The sequence below is a fragment of the Rhinolophus sinicus genome, chromosome 13, assembly GCF_057876585.1.
Source record: "Rhinolophus sinicus isolate RSI-liver-muscle chromosome 13, RSI-T2T, whole genome shotgun sequence".
NCBI lineage: Eukaryota > Metazoa > Chordata > Mammalia > Chiroptera > Rhinolophidae > Rhinolophus > Rhinolophus sinicus.
In genome coordinates, this window is record NC_142513.1 from 12,077,423 (window position 1) to 12,102,998 (window position 25,576).

The 25,576-nt window shown below is 53.9% G+C and overlaps 5 protein-coding genes across 8 annotated transcripts; 3 read left to right on the forward strand and 2 right to left on the reverse strand.

Moving 5' to 3' along the window:
- The first annotated feature begins 700 nt into the window (after positions 1–700).
- On the forward strand, positions 701–10,085 carry PLTP (phospholipid transfer protein). Of its 2 annotated transcripts, XM_019749686.3 has the most exons (16): positions 701–837; positions 1,312–1,537; positions 1,627–1,726; positions 2,440–2,568; positions 2,859–3,014; positions 4,001–4,064; positions 4,150–4,213; positions 4,909–5,000; positions 5,982–6,158; positions 6,247–6,303; positions 7,531–7,695; positions 7,793–7,860; positions 8,988–9,030; positions 9,108–9,171; positions 9,255–9,331; positions 9,759–10,085. In XM_019749686.3, exons 2-16 carry the CDS (start codon positions 1,438–1,440, stop codon positions 9,894–9,896), a joined length of 1,494 nt encoding a protein of 497 aa, XP_019605245.2. In that variant the 5' UTR covers positions 701–837; positions 1,312–1,437; the 3' UTR covers positions 9,897–10,085. The 2 variants fall into 2 exon arrangements, with proteins under 2 accessions (XP_019605245.2, XP_088645218.1); XM_088789092.1 differs by lacking the exon at positions 701–837 and having other exon boundaries at positions 1,294–1,537.
- CTSA (cathepsin A) lies at positions 10,016–16,556 on the reverse strand. Its single transcript, XM_019749687.3, has 15 exons — positions 16,275–16,556; positions 15,892–16,073; positions 15,608–15,719; positions 15,157–15,207; positions 14,980–15,066; positions 14,584–14,739; positions 14,163–14,254; positions 13,729–13,813; positions 13,058–13,149; positions 12,904–12,982; positions 12,675–12,814; positions 11,905–11,980; positions 10,995–11,084; positions 10,715–10,819; positions 10,016–10,458 (listed from the first exon to the last, which is right to left on the reverse strand). The coding sequence occupies exons 2-15, from the start codon at positions 16,071–16,073 to the stop codon at positions 10,375–10,377; spliced, it is 1,431 nt and encodes a 476-aa protein (XP_019605246.2). The 5' UTR covers positions 16,275–16,556; the 3' UTR covers positions 10,016–10,374.
- A 145-nt stretch (positions 16,557–16,701) lies between these two features.
- On the forward strand, positions 16,702–19,084 carry NEURL2 (neuralized E3 ubiquitin protein ligase 2). 2 transcript variants are annotated; one of them, XM_019749691.3, is made up of 2 exons: positions 16,702–17,443; positions 18,253–19,084. In XM_019749691.3, the coding sequence occupies exons 1-2, from the start codon at positions 16,702–16,704 to the stop codon at positions 18,366–18,368; spliced, it is 858 nt and encodes a 285-aa protein (XP_019605250.2). In that variant the 3' UTR covers positions 18,369–19,084. The 2 variants fall into 2 exon arrangements, with proteins under 2 accessions (XP_019605250.2, XP_019605251.2); XM_019749692.2 differs by having other exon boundaries at positions 18,239–18,490.
- Positions 19,085–19,244: 160 nt separating this feature from the next.
- On the forward strand, positions 19,245–20,636 carry SPATA25 (spermatogenesis associated 25). The gene is made up of 2 exons (XM_019749694.3): positions 19,245–19,479; positions 19,866–20,636. Exons 1-2 carry the CDS (start codon positions 19,389–19,391, stop codon positions 20,495–20,497), a joined length of 723 nt encoding a protein of 240 aa, XP_019605253.1. The 5' UTR covers positions 19,245–19,388; the 3' UTR covers positions 20,498–20,636.
- A 519-nt stretch (positions 20,637–21,155) lies between these two features.
- On the reverse strand, positions 21,156–24,256 carry ZSWIM1 (zinc finger SWIM-type containing 1). Of its 2 annotated transcripts, none has more exons than XM_074317842.2 (2): positions 24,135–24,256; positions 21,156–23,179 (listed from the first exon to the last, which is right to left on the reverse strand). In XM_074317842.2, exon 2 carries the CDS (start codon positions 23,033–23,035, stop codon positions 21,665–21,667), a length of 1,371 nt encoding a protein of 456 aa, XP_074173943.2. In that variant the 5' UTR covers positions 23,036–23,179; positions 24,135–24,256; the 3' UTR covers positions 21,156–21,664. The 2 variants fall into 2 exon arrangements, with proteins under 2 accessions (XP_074173943.2, XP_019605248.3); XM_019749689.3 differs by having other exon boundaries at positions 23,986–24,169.
- Positions 24,257–25,576: the final 1,320 nt, after the last annotated feature.

A 25,576-nucleotide genomic window follows, 5' to 3' on the forward strand; every position in this document is an offset into this window, starting at 1 on the left:
CTTCTGTTTGACAACAAAAGGTAGCAAGCACCTACTCTGTCCCGTCCTAGGAGGTGGGAATGCTGTAGGCAGTAGTTGGTAGCGGGGTACTGTGTAGAGAACCTAACTCCAAAGGTTCATAAGAAATCCACAGTCCCTGGGGAAACACCAAACCTCCTTCTAGGTGATTCCAGCAGGCTGTGTGGCATCTTCCTGGGCTGGCAGCACTTGGACGTCAGTGGGAGAGGTTTCAGGGCCTTTTTAGGTCCCTGTAGTGACACAGACAGTTGGGGGTCCCCTAGTTAAGCCTGGCAAGGAGAGGTCTTGAGGTAATTGTCGTTAGAAGGAAGAAAATGTGTCTTTGTGGTTTGCCCTGGGCTGCACTAAAGACCTACGAGATAGTATCTCTTATCACGCATTTTTCTGGATGAAGAAACTGAGACTCAGTGACCCCAGTGAAGTGACTTGCCCAGAATCATGCAGGAACAGATGGGTAATTGGAATTGGAATCAAGGTCCCAGCGAAGCAAGGATTGTTGGGGCAGGGATAGCGGACTCCTGCATTTCCCTCCCTCCTGCCCGGTTCGGGTCCCCCACTTGTCTTGACAGCGGCCGGGCAAGTCACGGGGCTCTGTACAGCCATCTCCACCATCCCGGCTGCCAGCGTCCCGCCCCATCCCCTCCCAATCCTGGAGGGAGGAGAGGAGAGCGGAAAGAGGGGGGTCAGAAAGGCCCGGCTTTATAAAGACGGCTGGAACAGCGCTGCCTGCCAGACCCTACCGCCGGGATCTCCAGCTCTGCCCGCCGCCCCACGTGACCGCGCCGACCCCCCCACACCCCACTTCCCAGCTCCACCGCAGTGAGTTGGGGCGCGTCCCCATTCACCCCCCGACCTTTGCCGAGCCGCGTGGTCTACTGAACCCGGGGTGGGGAGGACAGCTCATCAAGGAGGGCGTTGAAATGGGGGACACCAGGCAGAATCCCGATAGCAGGGATTTAGGACCCAGGGAAGCCGGGAGACCCCTCTCCTCCCCCGGCTGGGGGCCTGGGAGACAGCAAGCCAACCCCCAGGAATGCATTTGCAGCTGTTACCATGGTAACGTGCAAGCCGCGCTTGCTCTCCGCTAAAGGAAAGAAGAGGTTGGTGGGGTAGCAAGGGCTGGTCCCCGGGAGGTCCAAATTCCTCAAGCAGCGGTAGCACGAGGAAACCGAGGGTGTCCCCTTCCCTGTCCCTGTGCCGCACATCCTCTGGGAGCTAGACCGCAAGTCTTATCGCCTCCCTGAGCCTCAGCTTCTGCTTCTGTCTAATGGAGGCAATATTATTGGTTCCAAGTTCCCCGAAGAGCTATCTCGAGGGTAAAGATCCGGGCCAGCCCCCTCTCCTGGTCGGACATCCGAGCAGTGGGTTTTAGTGGCCGGGTGGCTGCCGCGACCCCACCCCACCCCAAGCCCGCTCGCCATGGCCCTCTTCGGGGCCCTCTTCCTAGCGCTGCTGGCAGGCGCTTACGCCGAGATCCCCGGCTGCAAGATCCGCATCACCTCCAAGGCGCTGGAGCTGGGTAAGGCGCGGGTGCGGGCAGGTGTGCGGGTGAGGGTGAGGTCAGCCCAGCAGTGGGCGCAGGAGCTGAGGGTCTCGCTGCTGCCTCAGTGAAGCAGGAGGGGCTGCGCTTTCTGGAGCAAGAGCTGGAGACCATCACTATTCCGGACCTGCGGGGTAGAGAGGGCCAGTTCTTCTACAACATCTCTGAGTAAGTAGGGGGCCCCGGGGCGGGGTTTCCGCGGTGGGGGCGGGGCTTAGGAAATACCGAAGGGAGACTATTTCCGGAGACTGGACGGCCAAGTGAAATGGGGGCGTGGCCAAGTCAATGAGGCCGGACTTTAGAAACGGGATGGGGCTGAGAAGATAAAGGCTAAGCAGATGGGCGTGGCCTAGGACATATAGGCGGGGCCAAGAAAAGCATAAGCCGTGAAATTGAGGCGTGGCCAAAGAGCACGAGAGAGGTGGAGTGAAGAAATTTACCAATGGATGAGAGTGGGGTCTATGGCACTCGAGTGGAGCTAATGGGAGCGGCCCTGGGAACAGATAAAGGCCTGTGTTTTAGGATGGAGGGGACCGGTGGGGCGCAGCTTATGTGCAAAATGGAGACAAAATCAAAGGGCGCGGTTAAGGTTAAAAGACCAGGTCTTGTAACCCCAGGGTGTGAGGGTGAAGGGAGTGCAAGGAACAAGACTTCTAAGAGAAGAGGTGAAGCTCACTTTTAACACCTGGGTCAGTAGAAGCTCATCTCCAAGCCACCCTAGTCCAAGTGGAGCCACCCAAGTCCAAGGTGGGCACTTGAGGAGCAATGGAAGAATTCATTCCATCTACCCCACCTTCCCGGACTGAGACAAGGGACTGAATTTCCTGTGGTTGGGTGGGGTCCCCTCTTGGTCCTGAATCTGACCCTGAGGCCTCCTGCAGGGTGAAGGTCACAGAGCTGCAGCTGACATCCTCTGAGCTCCATTTCCAGCCAAAGCAGGAGCTAGTGCTACAAATCACCAATGCCTCTTTGGGGATACGTTTCCAGAGACAGCTTCTCTACTGGTTCTTGTGAGGACCTGGCACTCTCAGGGGAGTAGCGGGTGGCTTGGGAGGGCTGGGGGTGCTTGGGGCTGTGGGCAATCCCTTAGCCTTTCTGAGTCTCAGTTTCTCCATCTATACAATAGGAACGGTCATACCCACTTCATGAGGGTTGTTAAGGGTTGGTCGAATGCTTAGTAAACTGTAGAAGTGAAGCCTTATTAAGAAGTATCACGATGTATGGGGGTGAGGAGACGGTCCATGGAGATTCAGTTAAACTCCAAGCTGGGGTGAACATTAACCCTAACCCTCTTTGGCAGCTATGATGGGGGCCATATCAACGCCTCCGCTGAGGGTGTATCCATCCGCATCGCTCTGCACCTCTCCCGAGATCCCACGGGCCGGATGAAAGTGTCCAATGTCTCCTGCCAGGCCTCTGTCTCCAGAATGCACGCAGCCTTTGGGGGAACCTTCAGGTAAGCCCCACCCCCAACCCCAGTGCACCCACTTTGAGCCCCACAGCTCGTCTGCCTAGTGCAATGCAAAGTGCACAGGCTTGGGAGTCAGACCATCTGGGTCCAAATCTCAGGGCCACCATTTCATGGCTGTGTGATCTTGGGCAAGTCCCTGAAGCTCTGTGCCTCAATTTCCTCATTGGTCATATGGGGATGATAATAGACCCTATTTTATAAGATGTTGTGAGGCTTATTTGTGTTAACATATGTAAAAATATTTAGAACAGTACCTGGCATATATGGCTAGCCACTTAGATAAGAGTAACTAGAGGATACGTGTGCACAGTTGGGCATGAACTGGGTTCTCAGTAATTGGTAGTGCTTACTAATAACAAAAATAATTACAATAGGTCTAGGTTTTGGGCTGAGAAGGGGACTTTGTACTTGCTCTGGAAGAGGGTGGGAAAGAGAAGGGTAGATTTATCAACTCGAATTGGTACACTGTCAATTTTTTACTTATTCAACCAAGTGTGTGCCAGTCCCTGTCAGAAAGGAACTCAGAGCCTAGTTGGAGGGACAAAACATATGTCATTGAGGTCCTGAGCGAGGGACTAAGAAAATATCCTGAGTGTTCAGAGGGCAGTCGAGGGAGACTGCCTGAAAAAGGAAACATCTGAGCCAGACGGAAGTATAGGACAGGGGCACTGAGGGTGGATGGGTGGGCGTGGGTAAGCCCATGGAGGAGGCAGTGCTCAGAGCGGGTTTGAGGAACGGTGAGAAGATTCATTTGGCTCGCTGGGGGCTGGGGTAGGAGAGGAAATCTTGAGAATAAGGCGAGAGGGGATTTGGCCCACGTCCTGGAAAACGTCTATTAAAGAGCTGGTGACTGAGGTCAAAATTGATGTATCCATCCCCACTGCCTCCCTCTCTGGTCACTGTGATCTCTCCTGGACCTGGATTGGGATGGGGGCAGGGTGTGGGCTCACCCGGCTATCCTCTCGTCACAGGAGGGTGTATGAGATCCTCTCCACGTTCATCACCTCGGGGATGCGCTTCCTCCTCAACCAGCAGGTATAGGCAGTGGCAGGTCTGGGGGACGGTGGCAGTGGGCATGCGTGTCTTTCAAAGGCCCTGACTCTGGCCCCCCACCTCCCAGATCTGCCCCGTGCTCTTCCATGCGGGCATGGTGCTGCTCAACTCCCTCCTGGACACCGTGCCTGGTGAGTTGGCGCTGACAGGGTGGAGAGCTCTGGGCCAGGCCCTGGGGCTGGATTGGGGGTGAGGAGGAGGCTGGGGACACAGCTGTCAGGCAGCGCCTCAAAGGAGGCCCCTTTCATGCCCTGCTGTGGAAGGGTCGTGGGTTCAAATGTGGCTTCTGCCACCCATTTGCTGTGTGACCCAAGGCAAGTATTCACTTCTCACTGGGACTTGGGTTTCTCGCTTGGCTGGCGTTCCTCCTGGGGTTCCTGTGAGGACTAACTGAGGGGCTGGTTGCCAAGGTCCTCGATATGTGTTTGCTGGTTGCTGGGGTTCTATTTGTGTGCATCGCTGGGCACTGAATAGGTACTTAATGACCACGAATTCACTTTCCCTAAGCTGTGACCTCTGTTTGCTGTGGGGCAGAGATCATCACGCCCCCCCCCCACACACAGGGCATGAGCAGGGAAAAGTAACGAAGGAAGGCAAGATCCTTTGCCATCTTGTTCAGTGAGCTGATGAAACCCCGGCAGTAGTAGTAGTAGTAACAGCTAACATTGTTGAGCACTTACTCCACATCAGGCCCTAAGTGTTTTCCACATAAAACTAATTTGATCCTCATAACAACCATTTTATGGATGAGAAACTGAGGCCCAGAGAGCGTAAGCACCTTGCCCAGCATCATACAGCTTCGAGTGACTTGAGCCCCTCCCTGCAGTACGCATTTCTGTGGACAATTTCGTTGGCATTGACTACTCCCTCCTAAAGGATCCTGCGGTCTCTGCCAGCCATCTGGACATGGACTTCCGGGTGAGCTGCCCAGCTGGTGTGTGTGTCACCTCTGACCTAACTAGACTCCCTCCTTTTCCCCGGAATCACTGGTTTTGTCTTCCAAAAGCACAGCTCTCAGGAGGCCACTGTTGCTCGGAATGCTGTGGCCTTGTTGCCTGCAGAACTAGGCCTACCTCCTGGGTCTGGCATTTGAGGCTTGTTACTCTTGTCTGGCCCCACCTTTCTAACTTCATCCTGTTCCTCTGCAGCTACTTTCCCAAATATGCCCCTAGCTTCCTACCTCAGGGCCTTTGCTCATGCACTGCCTTTCCCTGTCTCCCCTGAAGGAGTTGGACATAGAGCTCTGTGCACATAACCTCATTTCATCCTCTCACAACCTGGGTGTCAGGTACTAACGTGATACCCATTTTAGAGATGTGGAGACTTGCTCAGAGAGGTGACACCACTTGCCCAAGGCCACACAGCACCTTTGTTCCTCTCAGTGGAGGGTAGCAGTTTCAGAGCTGACTCTGGAGCTAGAATGCCTGAAATTCAGATCCTGACTCTGCCACTTACTAGCTATGTGACCATAAGCAAGTGGCTTAACTTTTCTGTGTCTGTTTCCTAATATGTAAATGGAAATAACACAGTAAGAAAACAAACCTCCTAAGATTAAAGGAGTTGGTCTGTGTAAAGAGCACAGAATTTCTACCATGTATATGTAAGCAGTAGCTACTATCTTTACTGCCACCTAGCTTTCCTTTCAAGTCCCTCTCAAATGCCACCGCCACCGTGAACCCCTTCCTGAGCCTCCCTTCTCTGGTCTGATGGCTTTGCTCCTTCACAGCACTCCAGCAGCCCTCCTTTTGATGCCTTCTAAGAAATGTGCTTGTGGGTCCCTCAAGGGCAGCCACTGGGTCTGACTCCCCACCATCCCCCACAATGCCTAGCGCAGGGCGTGGAGACATCTGGGTGCTGGGCCAGTCGGCCTTGGCCCTGAACCTGATCCCCGTACCCCAGGGGTCCTTCTTTCCCCTGGACCAGGGGAACTGGAGCCTGCTCAACCAGGCAGTGGAGCCCCAGCTGCTGGAGGAGGAGCGGATGGTGTACGTGGCCTTCTCTGAGTTCTTCTTCGACACTGCCCTGGAGAGTTACTTCCAGGCAGGGGCCCTGCGGCTGTTGCTGGTGGGGGATAAGGTATGCTAGGGCCAGTCTGTGGGGTGGGCAAGAGGGGGCCAGTGATGTAGCTCCTGATGACCCTGCTTCACCCCCACCTCCCGTCCAGGTGCCCCGTGACCTGGACATGCTGTTGAGGGCCTCCTACTTTGGGAGCATTGTCCTGGTGAGTCTTACGGGAGGTAGGGACCTGCCCAGGGAGGGTGGGCACACGACCTGCAGGGGACCTGTGAAGTGTGCAGGGGGGTGCCCAGGGGTAGCCATGGAGTAGACAGAAGGCCTGGCCTCTGGCTTCTGGCCAAGTCCCCTCTCCTAGCCGAGCCTGTGGCCACATCTGTGAAGGGGGCTCGCTACTTCCTGTGCTGTCCTTCATGAAGCCATGATGAGAATGGGCTGAGAACCCAAGCTCTGCAAGTGGAGGAACTTTAAAACGATATATATATATATATATATATATATATATATATATATATATATATATATAATTTTTTTGGGGCTTATTTTCCCTAGTTTAATGGGGAGAGGGGTGGGAGTTTAAAATTTTAAAAGAAATATTTCAGTGTTCTTAGTTCAGTTTTGTAAATGATGAAGCTAGGTTGTGAACCTGGGTTTGAATCTGTGATTCCAGGTCACACTGGCATCGGATGCCCGTAGACACTAGCCATACTGTACAACCTCACAGGGTTGTCATGAATATTAAATGAACTAATACACGTAAAGCAAAACGAACAGGACCTGGAACACAGTACGTGCTCGGTAAACACCAGCTGCTATTATTATTGCCACCATTATCATCATCAAACTTATGGTCAAGCATTGTTAAGAGCATGGACTCTATTGCCAGACTGCCTGGGTTTGAATCCCAGTTCTGCAACTGAATAACTACATAATCTTGGCCAAGTCACTAAACCTCTCTGTGCCTCAATTGCCCCATCTCAAAAAGTAATACCTGCCTCACATGGTTATGGTGAGAGTTAAATGTAGTGTTGGGTGAAGAGTAAGCACTTGGTCAGTGTGCGGGAATTTAATAGGATTCGTACATTGCCTCTGGAAGAACTAGCACAGCAGCTGAGAGACAGGAGCTATGGCAGGGGGCTGGGATATGCAATGCAGACTGTCCCCGAGGAGTCGGGATGGGAGCTGGATCCTGAAATACTGAGAATTAGGAAAGCAGAAAGAGAGGGAAAGAGACATTCTTACAACAGGATGTCCCTTTGTGTGAACAAAGGCACAGAGACTGGACACAGTTCTGGAGGGTTTGTGAAGCCACAGCTGTTTTCTTATTTGTCACTCTGGGCTCCCAGAGGGCCGAGCCTGAGCCACCCCCTCCTCCCCGGGGGCTCCCCAGAGAACAAATCTGGGACTTGACCCTCCATCCTTGCTCTGTCTGCAGAGCCCAGCAGTGATTGACTCCCCACTGAAGCTGGAGCTGCGGGTCATGGCACCACCTCGCTGTACCATCAAGCCCTCGGGCACCACCGTCTCCGTCACTGCCAGTGTCATCATCGCCCTGGCCCCACCCAACCAGCCCGAGGTCCAGCTGTCTACCATGGTCATGGTGCGGGCACCAGAATGAGGCCGGCCAAGGGTTGGGGAGAAGTGGGCTGGGGACCTGCCTGGTCAATAACACACTGCCCCTCCCCACATTCTCGCAGGACGCCCGACTCAGCGCCAAGATGACCCTCCGGGGGAAGGCACTGCGCATACAGCTGGACCTTCGCAAGTAGGCAGATGTCTGAACATCTTGAGCAAGCCCTTAACCTCTCCACATTTCAGTGTCTTCAGGATAATCACACCTGCCCACAACAACCGGGGCGCTAAAATTCAGTCATAGCTACCAGCCACTGGAGAGCTGCAGTCTTTCTTTGTTAATGCACAAAAAGGGCTTTATTAAAGTGTGACTTCTCTGCACTCACGACCCAGAGGCGGGCAGAGCCGGTATTATGACAGATACCCAAACTGGCCCAGTAAGGTTAAGTGACATGCCCAGTCACACAACAGAGACTAAGAACATGGGTTTGCGCAGAAACCTCAATACAACTTAGGTTTGAGATCTTAAGACAAGTCATTTTATCTTTCTAAGCTTCCTGGTCTTCGTGTGTTAAACACAGATAAAAGTAGCATCTACTTTCCAGGGCTGTGATGTCCAATGTGGTAGATACTAGCCACATATGGCTATTTCTGTTTCAATGAATTCTAATGAAATAGCTCCTCAGTTGTATTAACCACATTTCTGTAGCCACGTGGAGCTGGTGGCTACGGCCTGGAGAGTGCAGATACAGAACATTTTACAGAAAATTCTGTTGGACAGTGCTGTTCTAAGGAGTTAAATGAGTGTGACTACAGGGCAGTGGTTAAGAGCCTAGACTCTGGAGGCAAGGCAGGTGCTGCCATTTCCCAGCTGTGTGACTTTAGGCAAATTACTTAACTTTTTCTAGGCCTCATCTATAAAGTGCAGATTGTAACAGTGCCCACTTCTGGGGTTGTTATCAGGATCAAATCAGGTGGCATTTGAAAACATTTTAATATTTTAAACATGTTTAGTGTCTGGCAGGGAGTAAGCATTGTACGTTTTGTTAAATAAAAATAACACATGGAAAGCTATCAGCAGAACTCTAGGATGTAGGATGTGCTCAACAAACTAAGGAGCAAAAAAGGAGACCTAAAGAGGGAGAAATGGCTCACCCCAGGATACATACCTGGAGACCAGGAGAACCCCCTGGAAAGGTGGATAGGTGTGGCATCTAAGACTGAAACTCGGCCTCTGGTGGCTAGGCCTGGACGGCCTGAGGGGGGGTGGGGGGAGCTTTCTGGACTCATGCTCACTGGGTGCTTCTTTCTCTCCCACAGGTTCCGAATCTACTCGAACCAGTCTACGCTGGAGACCCTGGCAGTGAGTTGGGAATGGTGGGTGGGTCGAGGCTGGGGTCAGGGTGAGCAGCTAAGGCAAACCCACTCCTTCCCCCCCAGCTGATCCCGCTGCAGGCCCCTCTGAAGACCATGCTGCAGATTGGGGTGATGCCCCTGCTCAATGGTAGGGTGGGGGGAATGAGGGGGGAGGGGGGAGGGGAGGGGAGCTGGGCGGGCCCAGACTCAGCCAGCTGTTCCCACTTACAGAGCGGACCCGGCGTGGGGTGCAGATCCCACTCCCTGAGGGGATAGACTTTGTGCACGAGGAGGTCACGAACCATGTGGTGAGTGGGCATCATGGGGAAGGAGGGCAGAGCCTCCCCTCCCTCTGCAGCTCCACAGAGCCCTCCACCATCTGACCCAGCTCCTCCCTTATCAATTGCCTCCTCCCATTTTAACCTTGCATCAGGCTCCTCTAGCCCTTTGCACAGTCTGTGCCCTTACCGTGGGACAGTTCCCTGATTCCACCCCCAATCCTACTCATCTTTCAGGTCGTAGCTAAGAGGTCACCTCCTCTAGGAAGCCCTCCTTGACCCCCACAGGCTGTGCTCCTGCAGCCTCTGTTTCAGCATCCTTCCCTGGGAGTTGTATGAACCGCTGTGCTGTTGGCTCTCCCACTAGATTGAAAATGCAAGGCCAAGGTCGCTCTATCTCTAAACTCTGTCTTCAGTGGGGGAATAAATAGACTCCCTTCTCTGCCCCCCTGCACAGGGCTTCATCACCATCGGGGCGGACCTCCACTTTGCCAAAGGGCTTCGAGAGGTGATTGAGAAGAACAAGCCTGCCGTTCTCACGGACCCTGGGGCATCCAGTACCCCACCACCCTCCACGGTAGCGGCAGCTGTCTGAGCAGTCAACCCCTACCCCTGGCAGCTGCATTCAGGACTCCACTGTCTCTCATCCCCTCCCTCACTCTGTCACAGCCTATAGTGTCTTTTCTAATCCCCAGTGCCACAGAGAAGACGGGGTTTTAAGCTGTACCCAATTTAATTCCATAATCACAGTCAATCCAGCAATTACAGTCCGTCCAACCTCCCAGTGGGCTGTCCTGAGCTCTATTGTGTTCCTGGGGTGGCATCAGTGCATTAAGGGCATTCTTCAAGCAGGGAGGGGGCCGGGCCCCACCGCTGTCAGGAATAAAGTGCTAACTTCCCCCAAGGCTGTCTATGTGAGGCACAGGGGCCTGCTGGAGGGGGAAAACGGTGGGGAGCGGTCCTGGAGGCAGGGACCAGCCCCACAGGGACATTTTGCATCAAGGAGGACCTCCCTTCTAGCAGGAGAAGCTCGGAGGGCTGGATCAGGCAGTGAGGGCTGGCCCCTGGGGTCCTTAGTATGGCTGCTTATTCAGAAAGCGGGAGAACATGGTGAGGGCAGCCTGGGGCATGTCGGTGGGGACCATGTGTCCAGCGCCCTGAGGAGCAAAGCTTTGTGAGATTGCCTCCCTGTAGAGCCCCTGCCCCTGGGTGCTTCCTTCATCCCACTGGATTCCCCAAGCCAGTGCCCTTCCTCCTCCCCTGCCCCTGCCCCAAGCCTTCCATTCTTCCAGTCTCCCCCAGGAAACCTGCCCTTACACGGGCCACATGGTAACCAGCATAACAGGAAATGGGAAGGAAAGGACAGGTGGTTCCCCTCTAGCCCTAGCGAGCCCTCCCAGGCCCAGGACTTACCTTGATGGTGAGAAAGGCGATGTGGGAGAACTCCTTCACGAAGCCAGCAATCTGTTCCCCACTGTCCCCGTAGTCAACTAACCAGGGCCGGCGCTGCACCTCCATCTGCCCCACCGGGAAAGACTTAGTGGCTCAGAGCCACCCATCATTCCTGCTCACAGCTGCCAAGCCTCAAGACCTCAGGGGCCGGAACTCCTCCAGGTGTGCCCTGTGTCTGCCAGGCACGCTCGCCCTACCCCTGCAACCAGCCTCTCCCCCGGGGCCAGCATCCCTGCTTTACCTTCTGGTTGAGAGAATCCACAAACCACTCATCCCCCATGAAATTGCAGGCCATGTCCACATCTCCGTTGTAGAGCAGGATCCGGTATTTCTGGAATAGGGCAGGGGAGAAGAGGGGCATCTAGAATAAAGCCAGGTCCCTGCCCTCACCAGGCTCAAGTCCTACCCCTCAGGGAATTCAAGGGGTCCAGCTAAACAGCACGGACCAGGAAATGCTTGTGTTTTCTGATTGCTTCCTACAGTGCTCTACAGAATGCTTTACCTATGAAGGTACATACCATTATTAATCCCATTTTACAGATGGGGAAACCAAGTCTCAAGATATGTGAGGAACCTGCCTAGGGCCACATGCTTAGTAAAGGAACTTGCACCCAGGCAATCTGACCCCAGAGCTGTATAGACCTGGTCCTAACCTGGTTCTGCCAGTGTCTCCTAGGTGACCTTGGACAAAGCTCTCTCCTACCCTGGACTTCCATTTGCCCATTTTTTAAATTTTTTTCAACTTTTGTTTATTTTAAGCTCCAAGTCAAGCAGTTGTTTCAACCTAGTAGTGGAGGGCGCATCTCACAGTGGCCCATGCAGGAATTGAACCAGCGACCCTGGTGTTATGAGCACCGCACTCTATCACACTGAGCCAGCTGGCCGGCCGCCCCATTTGCCCATTTGTAACACGATCTGACCAGCTCTTCTCACCCTAAAGGCTCCTTGGCTGATGCAGACCCCTCAGCCTCCAACAGCAGAGCAGCATGGAGTGGGGCAAAAGCCACTTCCAAATGCTGACCCTGCCAACTACAGGACATCAGGCAAGTGACTTCACATCTTGGAGTTTTAGTTTCCCGTCTCCCTGCCTTGCCCTACACCTCCAGGGCCCTGGGGCTGCTGGTAGACACCGCTGTGCTGCTCCTACTCACCTTTGTGGCGAGCAGCTTAAGGTACGGAGAGTACATGCTTTGGAAGAGACGGCGGTATTGTAGATTCACCAGGAAGCTGCGGGAACACGTGGGCAGGCCCCGGGAAGACCAGGTCGGGGAGAAAAAGAGTCAACAGATCAGACCCCCCTCCTACCCCCAAGCTCCAGCCTAGGAGGCAGACAGCTGGGATTCAGTCCCTTCCTCGGGCGTGCCACCTCTCTAGGACTTACTTGGATGGGGGGCTGGAATTCAGAGGTCCTCAACCCACCCCATTTAGAAATACATAGGGACACTTTGGTTGTTTCAATGACTGGGAAGTAACTGGCACTTAAGAGTGTAGGGGCTCACAAGTGTGAGAAGCACAGCGTAAACAACAGCTGGGCACGGGTACTGACCGATCCAGAAGGGACCTGAGTGGCCCCTGCTGTATCAGGCATCACCTTTTTATTGCAGGGGTCACAGGAGATCTGAGCAGGTGGGGATGGTATTGGAGTAGGGGTGGGGGTGGGGTTGGGAGCATGTTTATTTACTAAATGCCATGGAAGTAATTGCTATTTTAACAACCAATGTGGCCATTTAAGAATGAACTGGCTGAGTATCAACCAAGTTAGGAGTTTAACATCCTGTACAACAATTCACTGTCGCGCCCTGAGAGCTCGCAGTACACCCTTTGAGAAACTCTAGCCAAAGGATCCCTGGGAATCTTTCTGATGCCCGTGAGCCCCAACAGCCTGCCACCCCCCAGGCCACACGTGGCCACAGAACCTCACTTGCACATGTCCCAGCGGGGCAGCTGCTCGGGGATGTGGAGGGCCTTCCTCACGAAAGGGTTGTTGAGGTAGGTGGAGGGGGCTGTGGTGTTGGTGCAGGGGGGGTCCAGCTGTACCCTAACCCCAGAACGCAGCAGTGCCTGGAGGGGCAGACGGAGCTTCAGGGTCTTCGCTTCTTCCCTGCCCTGCCCCTCCCACCCCGCCGGGAGGAGGTCCAGGCCCTGTGCACCTGATGCCTCATCCCCTTGACTGGCAGGCGAGTGAAGATGTTGCCCAAATCCTGGACCATGACAGTATCCTTCTCAAACCTGCAAGAGAAGTGGGGGGGTGGGTGCCGGAGCCGCCACATGGGGCTGGCCCAGCGGGCACCTGGGCGTGCTTACCTTAAATGGCCGGGTACCCCCCCAGCACATGGGGCGTACAGGTTGTAGATGTTGAGCCCCGAGTTGCCCACGATGCGCGACACTTCCTGGACCTGCAGTGACACACCGAGCCACCATGCTTTACAAAACCCTGGCCACCTCATGACCTCACCACCTTGTCCCAAGATTTAGTGCTGTCCTACTTCACCTTGTCATTACCCTTCACCCCCCGTGAAGGTAAGAAACTGAGGCTCAGTGGAAAGAATCTACTAGACCTGGGACCAAATCCTAGTGCTCCTACTTCCTAGCACTGTGACTGCAGGCAAGTGACTTCAACACTCTTGGCCTGTTTCCTCATCTGGACAATGTGGATAATACAATCACCCTTGAGGGGGAATCTGGAAGATGAAGTAATCTACACTGACACTTCAGCAGTCCTGGCACTGGCCGATGTTGGATAAGTGAGAATGCCTCTCCCCACACAGCGGTTACAGGATTTGCCCAGCAGTCACAGGAAGTGGTGGTGGGAACACATCCATATTCACGTGTCCCAGAGACACCCAATTGCTGAAGGATGCAGGATAGGACAGCAATGGGGGGATGGGGGACAGGGAGTCCCCAGCGAGGGGATGTGGTCCTGTCCTCAGGATTGGAAGTATCAGGGGTGACACAGGGTAGGGGCAGAACCTCACACTCGTCACGCATTCTGGGTCTTTGTTGTCGTAGAAGTTACACTTGTTTTGAGAGCAGCAGTGGGTCTGGAGGGAAGACCAGAGCCTGTAGGAGATCAAAGTGAAAGTGCTTAGGCCCATGGTGGGCAGGTAAGGTGAGAGGCCCACCTTTTGCCTCCAACCTCCCAACACAACCTAACCCCAGGGGACAGAGGAAATCACAGACTGTGGTATGTAGGTCTCTAAACTAGCTGCCCTGGGGCCATCCTGCCAGCTCTCCTTGGTCCCTTTAAATTCTGATCTCCAGCCTTTGGTCTTTTAGCACCAAACCCTTTTAGCAACCTCAGCCCTCACCTTCTACTCATAAACCAGGGATATGATATGACTGGAGGACAGACATGAGATTTTGTAACCTGCCCCACCCTGAAGATTGCCCGACTTCCCCCCTCCCATACCTGTTCCCCAGAAGGCCATGGTAGTAGGCGAAATAGACGAGGGAGTTGTCATTCTGTTCATAGGAGGAGAGTCCATTGCCCACAGCCAACCCCTGTGAAACACCCAGTGTGTTCAGCTCATCGGTAGGATGAGGGGGAAGAGCCTCCCTTGACCTACATCCAGACCTCCAACAAATTGGCAGCTGAAACCCAGGGTGGTTTGTGGAGATGGGTGGGTGGGGGAGGCCACTCAACACATAGAACAAAGCTGGCAGCCTGACAGGTGAGTTTCCTGTCATGGGAGGCAAGTAAGCAGAGAGTGCCTCTTGAGGCAAGGATGCTATGAGGAAGACTGGGCTGGACGAGTTGACCTGTTTGACCTCAATAATCAGGAATCTATCGCTACAAGTTGCCTCCCCTCTCCCCTGCAGCTGTCAGGCACCTGAAGGTTCATGCTGGGATCCTGCATGACCAAGACAGCCAGGGTGGGGATGTAAATGCCGGCGTAGCTCTCTCCTGTCAGGAAAAGCTCATTGTTCTTGTACTCCGGGAAGAGGCGGAAGAAATCTTGAAGGGCCTCATAATTACTCTGGGCGACCTGGAGATGGCAGGGTGGGGGGAATCAGGAAGCTTTGGTATCTGAGCTGGGAAGAATTTCAGGGCTAATGACACCAACCCACCCTATTTGTGCAAGAGGAAGTGACTTGTAGTGACAAGACCACACCATATAGCATGTGACAGAGCCAGAAATGGACTCCAAGGCCATGCTCTTTCCCTGTATCATGCCACCTTTAAAGAACCAGGGGGGCTGGGGCACGTGGGCAGGCACTGGACTCACCTCGGTGTCATTGGTTGCGTAAGACCTGTCATTGGAGTAGGAAAAGCCCACCCCAGCTGGGGACTCCAGGTACAACATGTTGGCAATCTGGGGGGGACGAGGAAACAAGCTGAAGAGGGCTCCCCATCCCATCCAAGTGCCCAGTCATACCCGCAGGACCCACAGCACCGGCTATACCAGGTTCCAAGAATAGGGGTTGTACTCCAGGGTGACACCATCTGGCTGGATCTGAGGAGGGAAGAGAGAGCCGACTGGGTGGTGGGAATGGGCCACCCTGTCAAGCCAATGGCACAGATACAGAAACTGAGGCTCAGGAAAAGGACACTTTTTTTGTTTAGAAATCACAAAGGGGCTCTTGAGCCTTGCCTTTGCTCAGGCCCGCTCCAAACTCTTTGGAGTGCACTTTCTCTTCTAATAATGGCCCTTGAGCCACTTTCCGCTTGGGCCCGCTTCTATTTCTTTGAAGTGTACTTTTTCTTCTAATAAACTGCTTTTTCACTACTTTAAAAAAATAAAATATAAAAAAATCACAAAGGCCTTCTCTCCCTCTTCCCTGGCCTTTTCCTTTGGGAAATGTCCCCTCCCTCTTCCTTTCCTGGGTTATGGAGGAGAGCCGCTTTCCACTCACCAGGAAGGGCCCGTGCTCGGTGAGGAAGCCATCTAGGGAGCTGCAGCCCGGCCCTCCGTTGAGCCAAAGCACCACAGGGCTGGTCTTGGGATCCTTCTGGGACTCCACAAACCTGGGAGGGGAGTGAGGCCCGGGTGGGCGCAGGTGGAGGCGCCCCTTCCAGCCCTCCCTGCTCCCAGGCTCCCTCAGGGGGCTTCAGGACGCCCCACCCCCCAGCCCTCTCCCCTGGTGGGCATCGCAGTGTCCCTTCCCACCCGCCATGGGAGGCAGGGAGGGCTGCGGACCAGTAGTGGAGGTGCTTCGAGCCGGAGCCTTTGAGGTAGCCAGAGTATTGGCGGAAAGACGGCTGTTTGGCCAGCCCGGGCAGACACTGGATTTCGTCCTGGTCGGGGGCTGCCTCGCCTCGAGGCCCCCAGAAGAGCAGCAGCAGCAGAAAGAACCGCGGCGACAAAGCTGCTAGGACCATCTGCGGACAAAGCGGGTGCCGGCTGTTTACTGGTTCCTGGCTGCTCAGCGACTGCATGCAGCTGTCCCTGGGGAGGAGCTGGCGACGCATCGCCGAGGAAGCCTCGGCCCGGGCCTCAACTCCCACCGCCGAGCCTCTTCCGCTCGCCCCTCGGGCGGTCAGGGGCTCCGGGATCCCTTCCAGCCTCCAGAGTCCCCTCACCTCTGCTTCCCCGCGTCCTTGCTTCCCAGGAAGTGTCTGGCGACTGGGTCATGTGTAGGCCGAGTCACGTGTACTCCCACATCACGTGACAGACTTCCTCCAGCTGCACTCGGGTCTGCGCACCCGGGGGATGGAGGGGGCGGTGGCTGCAGCTGTCGGCGCCGGGGGAGGGTCCACGGGCCTCGCAGGTCATATCCTGGGCTCCCCCGATCAGATGACCCAGGTGTGGATGGCCAGGATACCCCCAGACCCCGAGGACGTCCTGTTCTAGGCAGGATGGCGAAGCAAGCGGCACTAGGACCCCCGGGCAGAGCCTTGGGCAAGGGAGTCCAGGGGGAAATACCTTACATGGTGCCCCCGCGGTCACCTTCTGAGCCTGCAGCCCAAAATAGTCCCCGGAGTTGCGGGCCTGACTCGGGGCGGGGAAATGGCTGCTGTCTTCGACCCTGTGGAACTGGGTGCACCCTGGGGACCCGCGCGCCCCGAGCCCCCTCCCACCCGCTTCCACCGGGTGCACGGTGCCAACATCCGCGTGGACCCTTCCGGGACACGGGCCACACGCGTGGAGAGCTTCGCCCACGGCGTGTGCTTCAGTCGCGAGCCACTGGCTCCAGGCCAGGTATTCCTGGTTGAGATCGAGGAGAAAGAGTTAGGCTGGTGCGGCCACCTACGCCTCGGCCTGACTGCGTTAGACCCCGCCAGTCTGGCCGCCGTGCCCGAGTTTTCGCTGCCCGACCTGGTCAGCCTCGGCCACACCTGGGTCTTCGCTATCACGCGCCATCACAACCGCGTGCCCCGCGAGGGCGGCCCAGAGGCGGAGGCAGTGGCCCCCAGCCGACCCCCAGCCCTCCTGGTGGAACCGTATCTGTGCATTGAGCAGTTTCGCATTCCCCGCGACCGCCTGGTGGGCCGCAGTCGGCCGGGGCTCTACAGTCACCTGTTGGACCAGCTCTATGAGCTGAATGTGCTGCCTCCGACCGCGCGCCGTAGCCGCCTGGGCGTTCTCTTTTGCCCACGCCCGGACGGTACGGCCGACATGCACATCATCATCAACGGCGAGGACATGGGCCCCAGCGCCCGGGGGCTGCCAGCCGCCCAGCCCCTCTACGCAGTGGTGGACGTGTTTGCCTCCACCAAGAGCGTGCGCTTGGTCCAGCTTGAGTATGGCTGTAGGTATCCCACCCCCTGGGCAGCGACCCCTCCTGGCCCACTGTGGGGACAGGAACTTGCTAGGCTCCCAAGCCGGGTAGCATGGCCTTGGGCTGCCCAGCGTTAATTTACAAGTTGGGGAATCTGACTTCAAATTCTGCCTCTGCTTGTGATCTTGGACAAGTCATTCCCTGGCTCTGCGCCTCAGTTTACCCATCTGTGAGTTTACCCTGGCTGTGATTGATTAGGATGCCCTCCAAGTTGCCTTCTGGTTTTGACAGTATTTTCTGTATTAACCTAAGGCAGGGATTCTAAGCTGCTTTGAGACCCTGGGCCTCTCTGAGAATTGTGTGCTTTTAGTAGGTACCTGCTCATAGATTTGGGCATACCAATTTAAAGGTATCACAGACCCAAACTGAGTTTCTTAATCTTGACACCTGATTCATTATCGCTCTAGTAAGCCCTTTATTTAGACCTCTGATCACATTTTATGAATTCAGTGAGCTAGAACCCACCCTGTGCCAGGCCTACACTGGAGGCTCAAGTTGCATAGCTAAATCAGACACTATTCCTGCCCCCAGAAGCTGCTAAGGGAGGGGCAAGGGAGTGCTGGGTGTTATAGAAAAAGGGCTGCAGCATTGGAAAAGTGTTGTGAACGAGATGCTTATCTCCACCACATGAACAGCCCCATGAAGCAGAGGAGGCCCAGAGAGCAGAAGGGAATGGCCCGAGTTAACAACAAAGGGGGGGACCCAGACCTAGATCTTCTGGGTCTCAGCCTCAGACCCACCCTCAGTTCAGTTTGCCTTTGACAGCCTTCTTTCCACAGTGCCGTCCCTGCAGACTCTGTGTCGCCTCGTGATCCAGAGAAGTGTGGTGCACCGGTTGGCCATTGATGGGCTCCACCTGCCCAAAGGACTCAAGGATTTCTGCAAGTATGAGTGAAGGCCTGCAGCCACCCTGGAGCAGGGCCCAGGAGCATGTCCTGGCCCCGGAGCTGTGGCTGGTCTGAAGCTGGCCATGTGCTGACAGCCAGGACCAGAAATAAAGACAGCTGGTGCTAATCATTGGAGGGTGTCCTTGCCCCTGAAGCCGGTGAGGAGCACTTTTAGAATCCCTGTGGGTCAGCAGGTCAGAGCAAGAGAGAACAGTTTAGACATCACCTAGACCAGTGGCTCTTAGCCTGGCTTCTCGTCAGTTATCTGGGATATGTAAGAGTGCTGATGCTCCAGACTCCATTTTCAGAGACTCTCACGAGATTTGTCAGAGGATTAGGCCTAGACATTGTTTTTTTTGTAAAAGCTCCCTGGAGATTCTAATGTACAGCCAGGGTTGAGAAGCATTTCCCTGGAACAGAGGTCTCACCTTTGGCACATATTATAATCACTTGAGGAACTTTGAAAAATACTGATAACTGGGTCTGACACCGGGATTCTGATTTAATTGGTCTGAGATGAGGCTGGGCATCAAGATTTCTAAAAGCTCCCAGGAGAATCTAATGTGCAGCCCAGTGTGAGAACCAGTGCCCTAGACCAACTATTTCATTTTGCAGTTGGGAAAGCGAAGCAGAGATGGGAATGTATTTGTCCGGGTCCACAGCAAATGAATGGATGCAGAGTATTCCTTCTCTCCTATTACAGGGCACAAAGCCCTGGACTCCATTATTTGTATCTCTGGTCATTTGCTTCCATACAAATGATCTCACTTAATCCTCACCACTTCTGCTGGGGCAGCGGGCAGTGATTATCCCCACTTTACAGATGAGGAGGTCAAGGAACAAAACTGTCCAAGGTAAAGGCCAGAACCTAGAATGCCCTGGTCCAGCACTCTTTTAACCCCATCCCATTGTCATGTAGAGAAGTTCTAGAATGCACAGGTCAGTGCTGTGAGGTGGGTCCCAGGTGTAACAGGGAGGGACTATGAGGTGACATTCTAGAAGGGTGACTAGGGCACAACAGGAGGCAGATGACTGTTCCCTTACAAACGGGCCTTGGGGCAGCCATGTCTTATCTCATGTCTCCACAAACTCATCCAGGCCTTCTGCCTTCCAGCCAAGGTGAGAGAGGGGCTCCTGGAACTGGAGTGGGTCCCACAACTTCTCCTGAGTATTTGCTTCTTGACTCCGGGGAGGTAGAGATTCTGCTGGGCTTTTGGGACTGGCCCTGGAGTCATTTCTCTTCAAAGAAAAGCCATTCCCCAAATGCTTGCCAATAACTACCCACTCGCTCACTTATTCATTCAACAAACACTTGTCTATCACTCACTCAGTGTTGGGGATCAGGGGTGTGGGTATGAGTCAAACCTAGTTCCCAACCACTAGACATTCCTCTTGGGCTGCTCTTAATTGATCCTGTTCCCAGAGCTCTGCTGCTATGCCCTGCCCCTCAGGGCCTCCTCCTCAGAGACCAAGAATAACATTCCATCTCATTCCTGTCTCTGCAGGTGGGGCTGCTTCTCCAGGCTCGTCTCTTGGCCTCTATAGCCCTGTAGAGCCAGTGGTGGTGGCCTCTGGTGGACTAGGCCCACTGAGCCAGAAGGCTGAGCAGGTGGCACCTGTTGCCCAGGCCTGGGGCCCAGCGCTGGCAGTGCCGGAAGCCAGGGGCTGCCCTGGGGGGGCTAGCTGGGAGACACTGCGGCAGAAGGAGTACGGCCGATACTGCCACAAATTCCCTCCCATGAGGCAGCCAGAGAGCTTGGGCTGGGAAGATGGCTGCTCCAGAAGCAGAGCTGCCCACCTGGGTGGCCCCCGCAGGCCTGCACCCCTGCTGCTATGTGGGCTGTCAGCAGGGGTTCTGTCAGTGCCCCCTGAGGCCCGGGGGAAGGAGGCCAGCCCCCAGCCTGACCCCTGCATCCTGACTCTGGCCATGATGATTGCTGGCATCCCCACCGTGCCTGTCCCAGGCCTGCGGGAAGAGGACCTGATCCGGGCAGCTCAAGCTTTCATGATGGCCCATCCGGAGCCAGAGGGGGCTATGGAGGGCGCACAGTGGGAGCAGGCGCATGCCCACACAGCCTCTGGGCAGATGCCCCTAGTGAGATCCAGGAGGGGCCAGCCTCCCGGCTCCTGCTTGTAGCTGGATGAAATAGCACCAGACACATAGGGTGGCTTCTCCGTATGGTTTTTGGGCAGACAGGTGGGGGTGCCTATGGCAAGGATGGGAATTAGGGTGATTGTTTGAGCCACCCTGATGAATACCAGTCCTTCATCAGGGCCCAGACCCCAGGAAGTTTCTCCCAATACCACTAAATCAGGAGACAGATCTTATCAGAGTAGTTACAATGAAAATTACCTGAGATAGGGGGCCCTGCTTGGAGAGTAGAGGGTTCTTTTGTATTGTTTTGGGACTTGATCAAAATTTCTTGTACAAAGTCCTAGGTAACGTGAACTTTCCTCTTGCCTTACATTTCCCATCCTGTTGAGGGCGTGTGATGGGATCATAGGGGCAGAAAGGAAAATTAACACTTACTTGAGCACCTGAGTGTCCAGGCCCATTCTATGCCCACTTTCCTTTAATCTTACCAGTGCTGTGAGGATCTCCTTTTTTATAGATGAACAAATTGGGGCTTAGAGAAGTGACTTGCCTGAAGTCTCATTGCTAGTAAAGGGCAGACCAGACCTCAAAAATCAGGCAGGTAAGGAACCAGGATTTGCATATAGTATCAGACTCCAAAGTCTGTTCTTTCCATTATTTCCTACAGTGCTTTCCACAAGACAAAAAACTAGACAAGTGCTGTAGTAGACAACATTCAACTTTAATGACCTCAGGATGGGGTGAAGGGCTGGGGGAGGGTAAAAAGCCTGGGAACCTGGCTGAACCACCTCCCGAGGGGGCTTCTTCCTCTGTGGGTCAGGTGAGTCACCTCACGACTGGGGAAGCTGTTATCCCAGACCTTGATCTCTACCCAGTATCTTTTATCTCTTATCTTGGAGCAGAGGGTCACCTGTTTTTGTAAGGCCCTTGAACTAAGAATGGTTTTTACCTTGAAAAGGTAGTAAAAAAAACCAAGAATATACAACAGATTGTATGTGGTCAGCAAAGTTTAAAACATTTACTGTGGGGCCCTTTACAGAAAAATTTGCTGACTCCTGTCTTAGGGAACTAGATACAATGTAGGTAGCAGGCTGCAGTAGAAGACTCCTGTCCTTCCCTGGAAGGAGGGCTCATAGAAGTACAACAGTGTGAGATGTGGAGTGGATGCGTGTGTGTATGTGTATAAGCATCTCTGGGCACTGAGGGTAATCACAGCTGGACCTGCTCGTAAGGGCCGATCCAGCTGTCGGCCAGTTCCCGCAGGGTGCTATACCGCCTTTCAAACTCCTCCTGGCTGCAGTGCTGCAAGAGCTGACCCACCTCCTCAGTGAGGAGAGTCACGGCCAAGTGTTTATCCAGGGTCTCACTCCATTTGCTGCCCAGGATGTTGTCTAGACTGGCAGCACAACCTTCTGTCCACTGAGACGGCAACATGTCGGGTTGGAGCACCTGGTGGCGGGCACTGAGCATGGCTAGGATGTGGCGGCAGGGCAGGTGGAAGGCCTGGTTAAAGTAGCAGCTGCAGCTGGCAGGGGGCTGGGGCTGCACCCTATGGGTGTCCTCCAGGATCTGGATGTTCACCTTTTCTGAGCCCGAGCCAATGAGGTGCACGGATTTCTGGACCACGGCAAGCTCCCCCAGGCAGAGCTGGGCTGCGGGCCCCGTGCAGATGGTGTGGAGGGAGTGTTGGATGCAGGCTTCTACCAACTGCTCCACTTTGGGGCTTTGGGGGCTGACGTCTGAAGGGGCACAAGTGCTCTGGGGACTCAGGCCCAGGCTGAAGCTTGCCATGTCTCCAGAGTTCTGTTGCATGTATCGGAGCAGGGAGGTCATGCCTTGTTCCACAGATGGGGTGGTGCCAAAGAACTGGCTGAGGACTCGGGTGGTGACCTCCAGGTCCTGGAAGTAGCGGCTGCTCTCAGCGTGGCTCCTCCAGCGGTGGGCCAGCCAGATGCGGTCATTGAGCAGCCAGTATGAGTGGAGCTTGGGCAGCTGGTCTGGGGGGATGCAATTGCTCAGGAGTGTGTACAATTTCCTCAGGTTGCCAGCTGTGGCCGAGCACATTGTGCTCTGCAGGGAGGTCAGGAGTACCTGCTCCACAGGCTGTTCGAGGGAAAGCTGATAGAACTTGCCCTGGAGGAACTTACAGATGTGGAAGGCTGAGGGCAGGACCTCAGCTGCGGGGAACTCCATAGCTAGGGTGGGCAGAGGGAGGAAGTAGGGATCCACTAGGATGGTACAGACTTTCTCCCAGGCTGGGTTACACTTCTTGAACACCTGGAACATCTGGGCTAGGCCTTCAGCATCCTCCTTGGCAGGAATGGCGAAGTAGACTGCCCGGGCAAGATGACCCTCCAGCTGTACCCGAGGGCCATCTACAAGGAAGGTATATAACACCTTGCCCCTTGGATTATAGGTCCGGTGGATAAATAAGATCTCAGGGAAGTGGGCAAAGACGTTCTGCATAAAGCAGCTCTGATAGTTGAGGGTATCTAGCTTGGCAGTCTTACTAACCTGGTACAGCAGCACAGGTGGGCTGGGGTCCTCAATCAGGAGCTCATTCAGCATTGTCAGGGCCATGGGAGGACGGGAGATGTCTAGATGCCAAGGTCAAAATATTTCTCTGCAAGACTGCTGTCCAGGAGTCTCTCAGTCTCTCAAGCTCCAACTAAGTTGAGGCTTGAGGCTGGACTGTAGTTCCCAGATCTTGTTCCAAAGATGGGCCTACGGAGAGGAACACAGGTTTAAGGAAACAGTATGGGGCTTGGCTCTTCAATTATTCATCCAGACAATATTTATTGAATACTTACTATGTATCAGCACTGTTCTAGGGGAGATATACAATAAATATGTAAACAAATAAACAGGACATATCAGATAATGAAGGTTACAAAGACCACAAAACTGGGTAACAGGTAGAGAGTAAACTGGGGGAGGAAGGGATATTTTAGCTAAGATGGTCAGGGAAGTCCTTTCTGGGGGAAGGGAGGATGACATTGGAGCTAAGACCTAACTGATAAGCCAGCCTTGGAAAGATTTGGTTCCATAAGATCTAAATGGGCATGAAGGCCAGAGCTGCATAGATTTTTTTTTTTTAAAGCATTTCAAATATTTGTACAGAACTTTATATTTACAAATTACTTCTTGGCATCCATTCCTTCATCTGGTCCCGGTATATGCAAGAGAACAGCAATTGCCCCCAAATTGCTGTGTGATCTTGGGCAAGTCAGTGACGCCCTCTGAGCCTCAATAGCTTCAACCATAAAACGGGGTTAACAAACCTACACAGCTTCTCCTGTCTCTACATAAATCCCTTTATTAACCGCAAAATTCTAATCCAATGTTTCCTCTATTTGACCCCAAAGCAAGTTATTGTCCCCATTTTACAGATGAGAAACTGAGGCTCAAAGAGGCTAAGTGACTTGCCCACCATTATTCTGTAAGTAGCGGGACCTTGACTGCTTTCCAAAGAAAGTACCTGAGGTCCAAAAACCGGGGACAGGGAGAGGACGGGGCCTCTGACCTCTCACCTCTAGCCCGGGTGGGAAAATGCTGTTGTATGACAATCCCATACGGAGTCCGGCCGGAGCCAGAAGAGAAGTCAACCTCTCACCCTTTTGGGAGCTGTGTCAGGGCTGACCGTAGTCGTCCCACTTCTACCCGTTTCGAAATCACTCACCCACAACCTGGCTCTGTCGCCATTTCTCCCTATTTGAGCCAGTCTGACTCTGACTGACCTCTAGGTTCACCAACCGCGGCTCCAGCTTCCCGTGACTCGGGCCAATCGCCTGAGGAGCTCGCCTTGGGTCTTTGGTGTGCAGACCAATCGTCGGCCCGCGACACGTGGGCGGTGCTGTTACCAGGGTTACGAGGGGCTCGGCTGGCGGTAACCAATGAAAGCCTGAGGACACTTGCCTCGAGGCGAGTCTGAGTCCTGAGGCTGGAACTCTGGAACCTCCCGTCTGCGGAGGTGACTGGAAGGGCGTGTTACTATGGAAACTCCCTCAGAGGCCGAAAATGAAAATAAATAGCAAGCAGTGTTAAATGAATTTTTTTTCTTTTCTGGTCAAATTCCAAAGCCCCGGGACGGGGGTGGGGTGGGCAGGAAAGGGTGCATATGTAGTTGTAAAAGGTCTTCTGCCTTGGGGAAACTGAGGCCTAGGTCTCAACTTCTGACTCTAGGTCAGGGGTCAGGGGCCAAACCTTAGATCTGAGGATGTCCAGATCTCCTTGAGAGAGCTTGATGTTGCCCAGCCAGCCCCTCCTGGTATCTTACAGAAAGAGATCCAGAATGGCACTGTGGCTTGTTTAAGGTCATGGTGAACTAGGCCAAGAACCAAGACCGACTGCCATCTTTTGACCTCAGTTCCCCTGAAGGCAGCATCCTGGAAAGCTGGGTGGCTACCAGGTGATTAAGATTACAAAGTAGCAACAACAAAAGTCAGTGTTGATGATTATAACTGCAGTGAAATGTTCTGTTTTTATAAACCTAGAGGGGGAACTGGGACTGGAACACGCCAACACACTAAGTTTTGCAGATGAGGAACCTGGGGTCAAAAAATTAGAGAGTTTCCCACAGTTCCCCGACAAGCTGCAGGCTCAGTGGAGTCTAGGATTCAGGTTTTTTCCCTTCCTGTCTCTTTGGTCTCCTCCTGCTTGTTAAGATGGGATTATACTGGTGGCACTAAATCTTCTATTTTAAGATTTGGATCTCTGGTCTTTTTGAAAGCTTTCTTTCTTTGTCTCTTAATGATTCTGCTTCCTGTACATTTACTCTGCAGACCAATTTCAAGGTTTCTATTTACATCGGCCCAGTGCTGGCCCGGTGACTTGAGAGAGGTTTTGCATCTGTTTGGGATCCACTCCTGGCTCCAAGTTAAATCTACATAACATATGCAAAGGTGGCGCTAACCGGTTTAGCCGCACCTTCCACTCTACCCCCAAACCCAAATGGACAAAGCCAAACTCAACAGAAAATTCCACTACAGGCCGAAACCACCTTAGGCCTGGAGAAACCACCCAAAATGTGCTGAATAGAAACCGTCTTATCTTAGAAGCCGTGTTGTCCTGCTCCCTGCTTGCTTGTGATGCATTGAAGAGGAAACAGCCTCTTCACCTCCC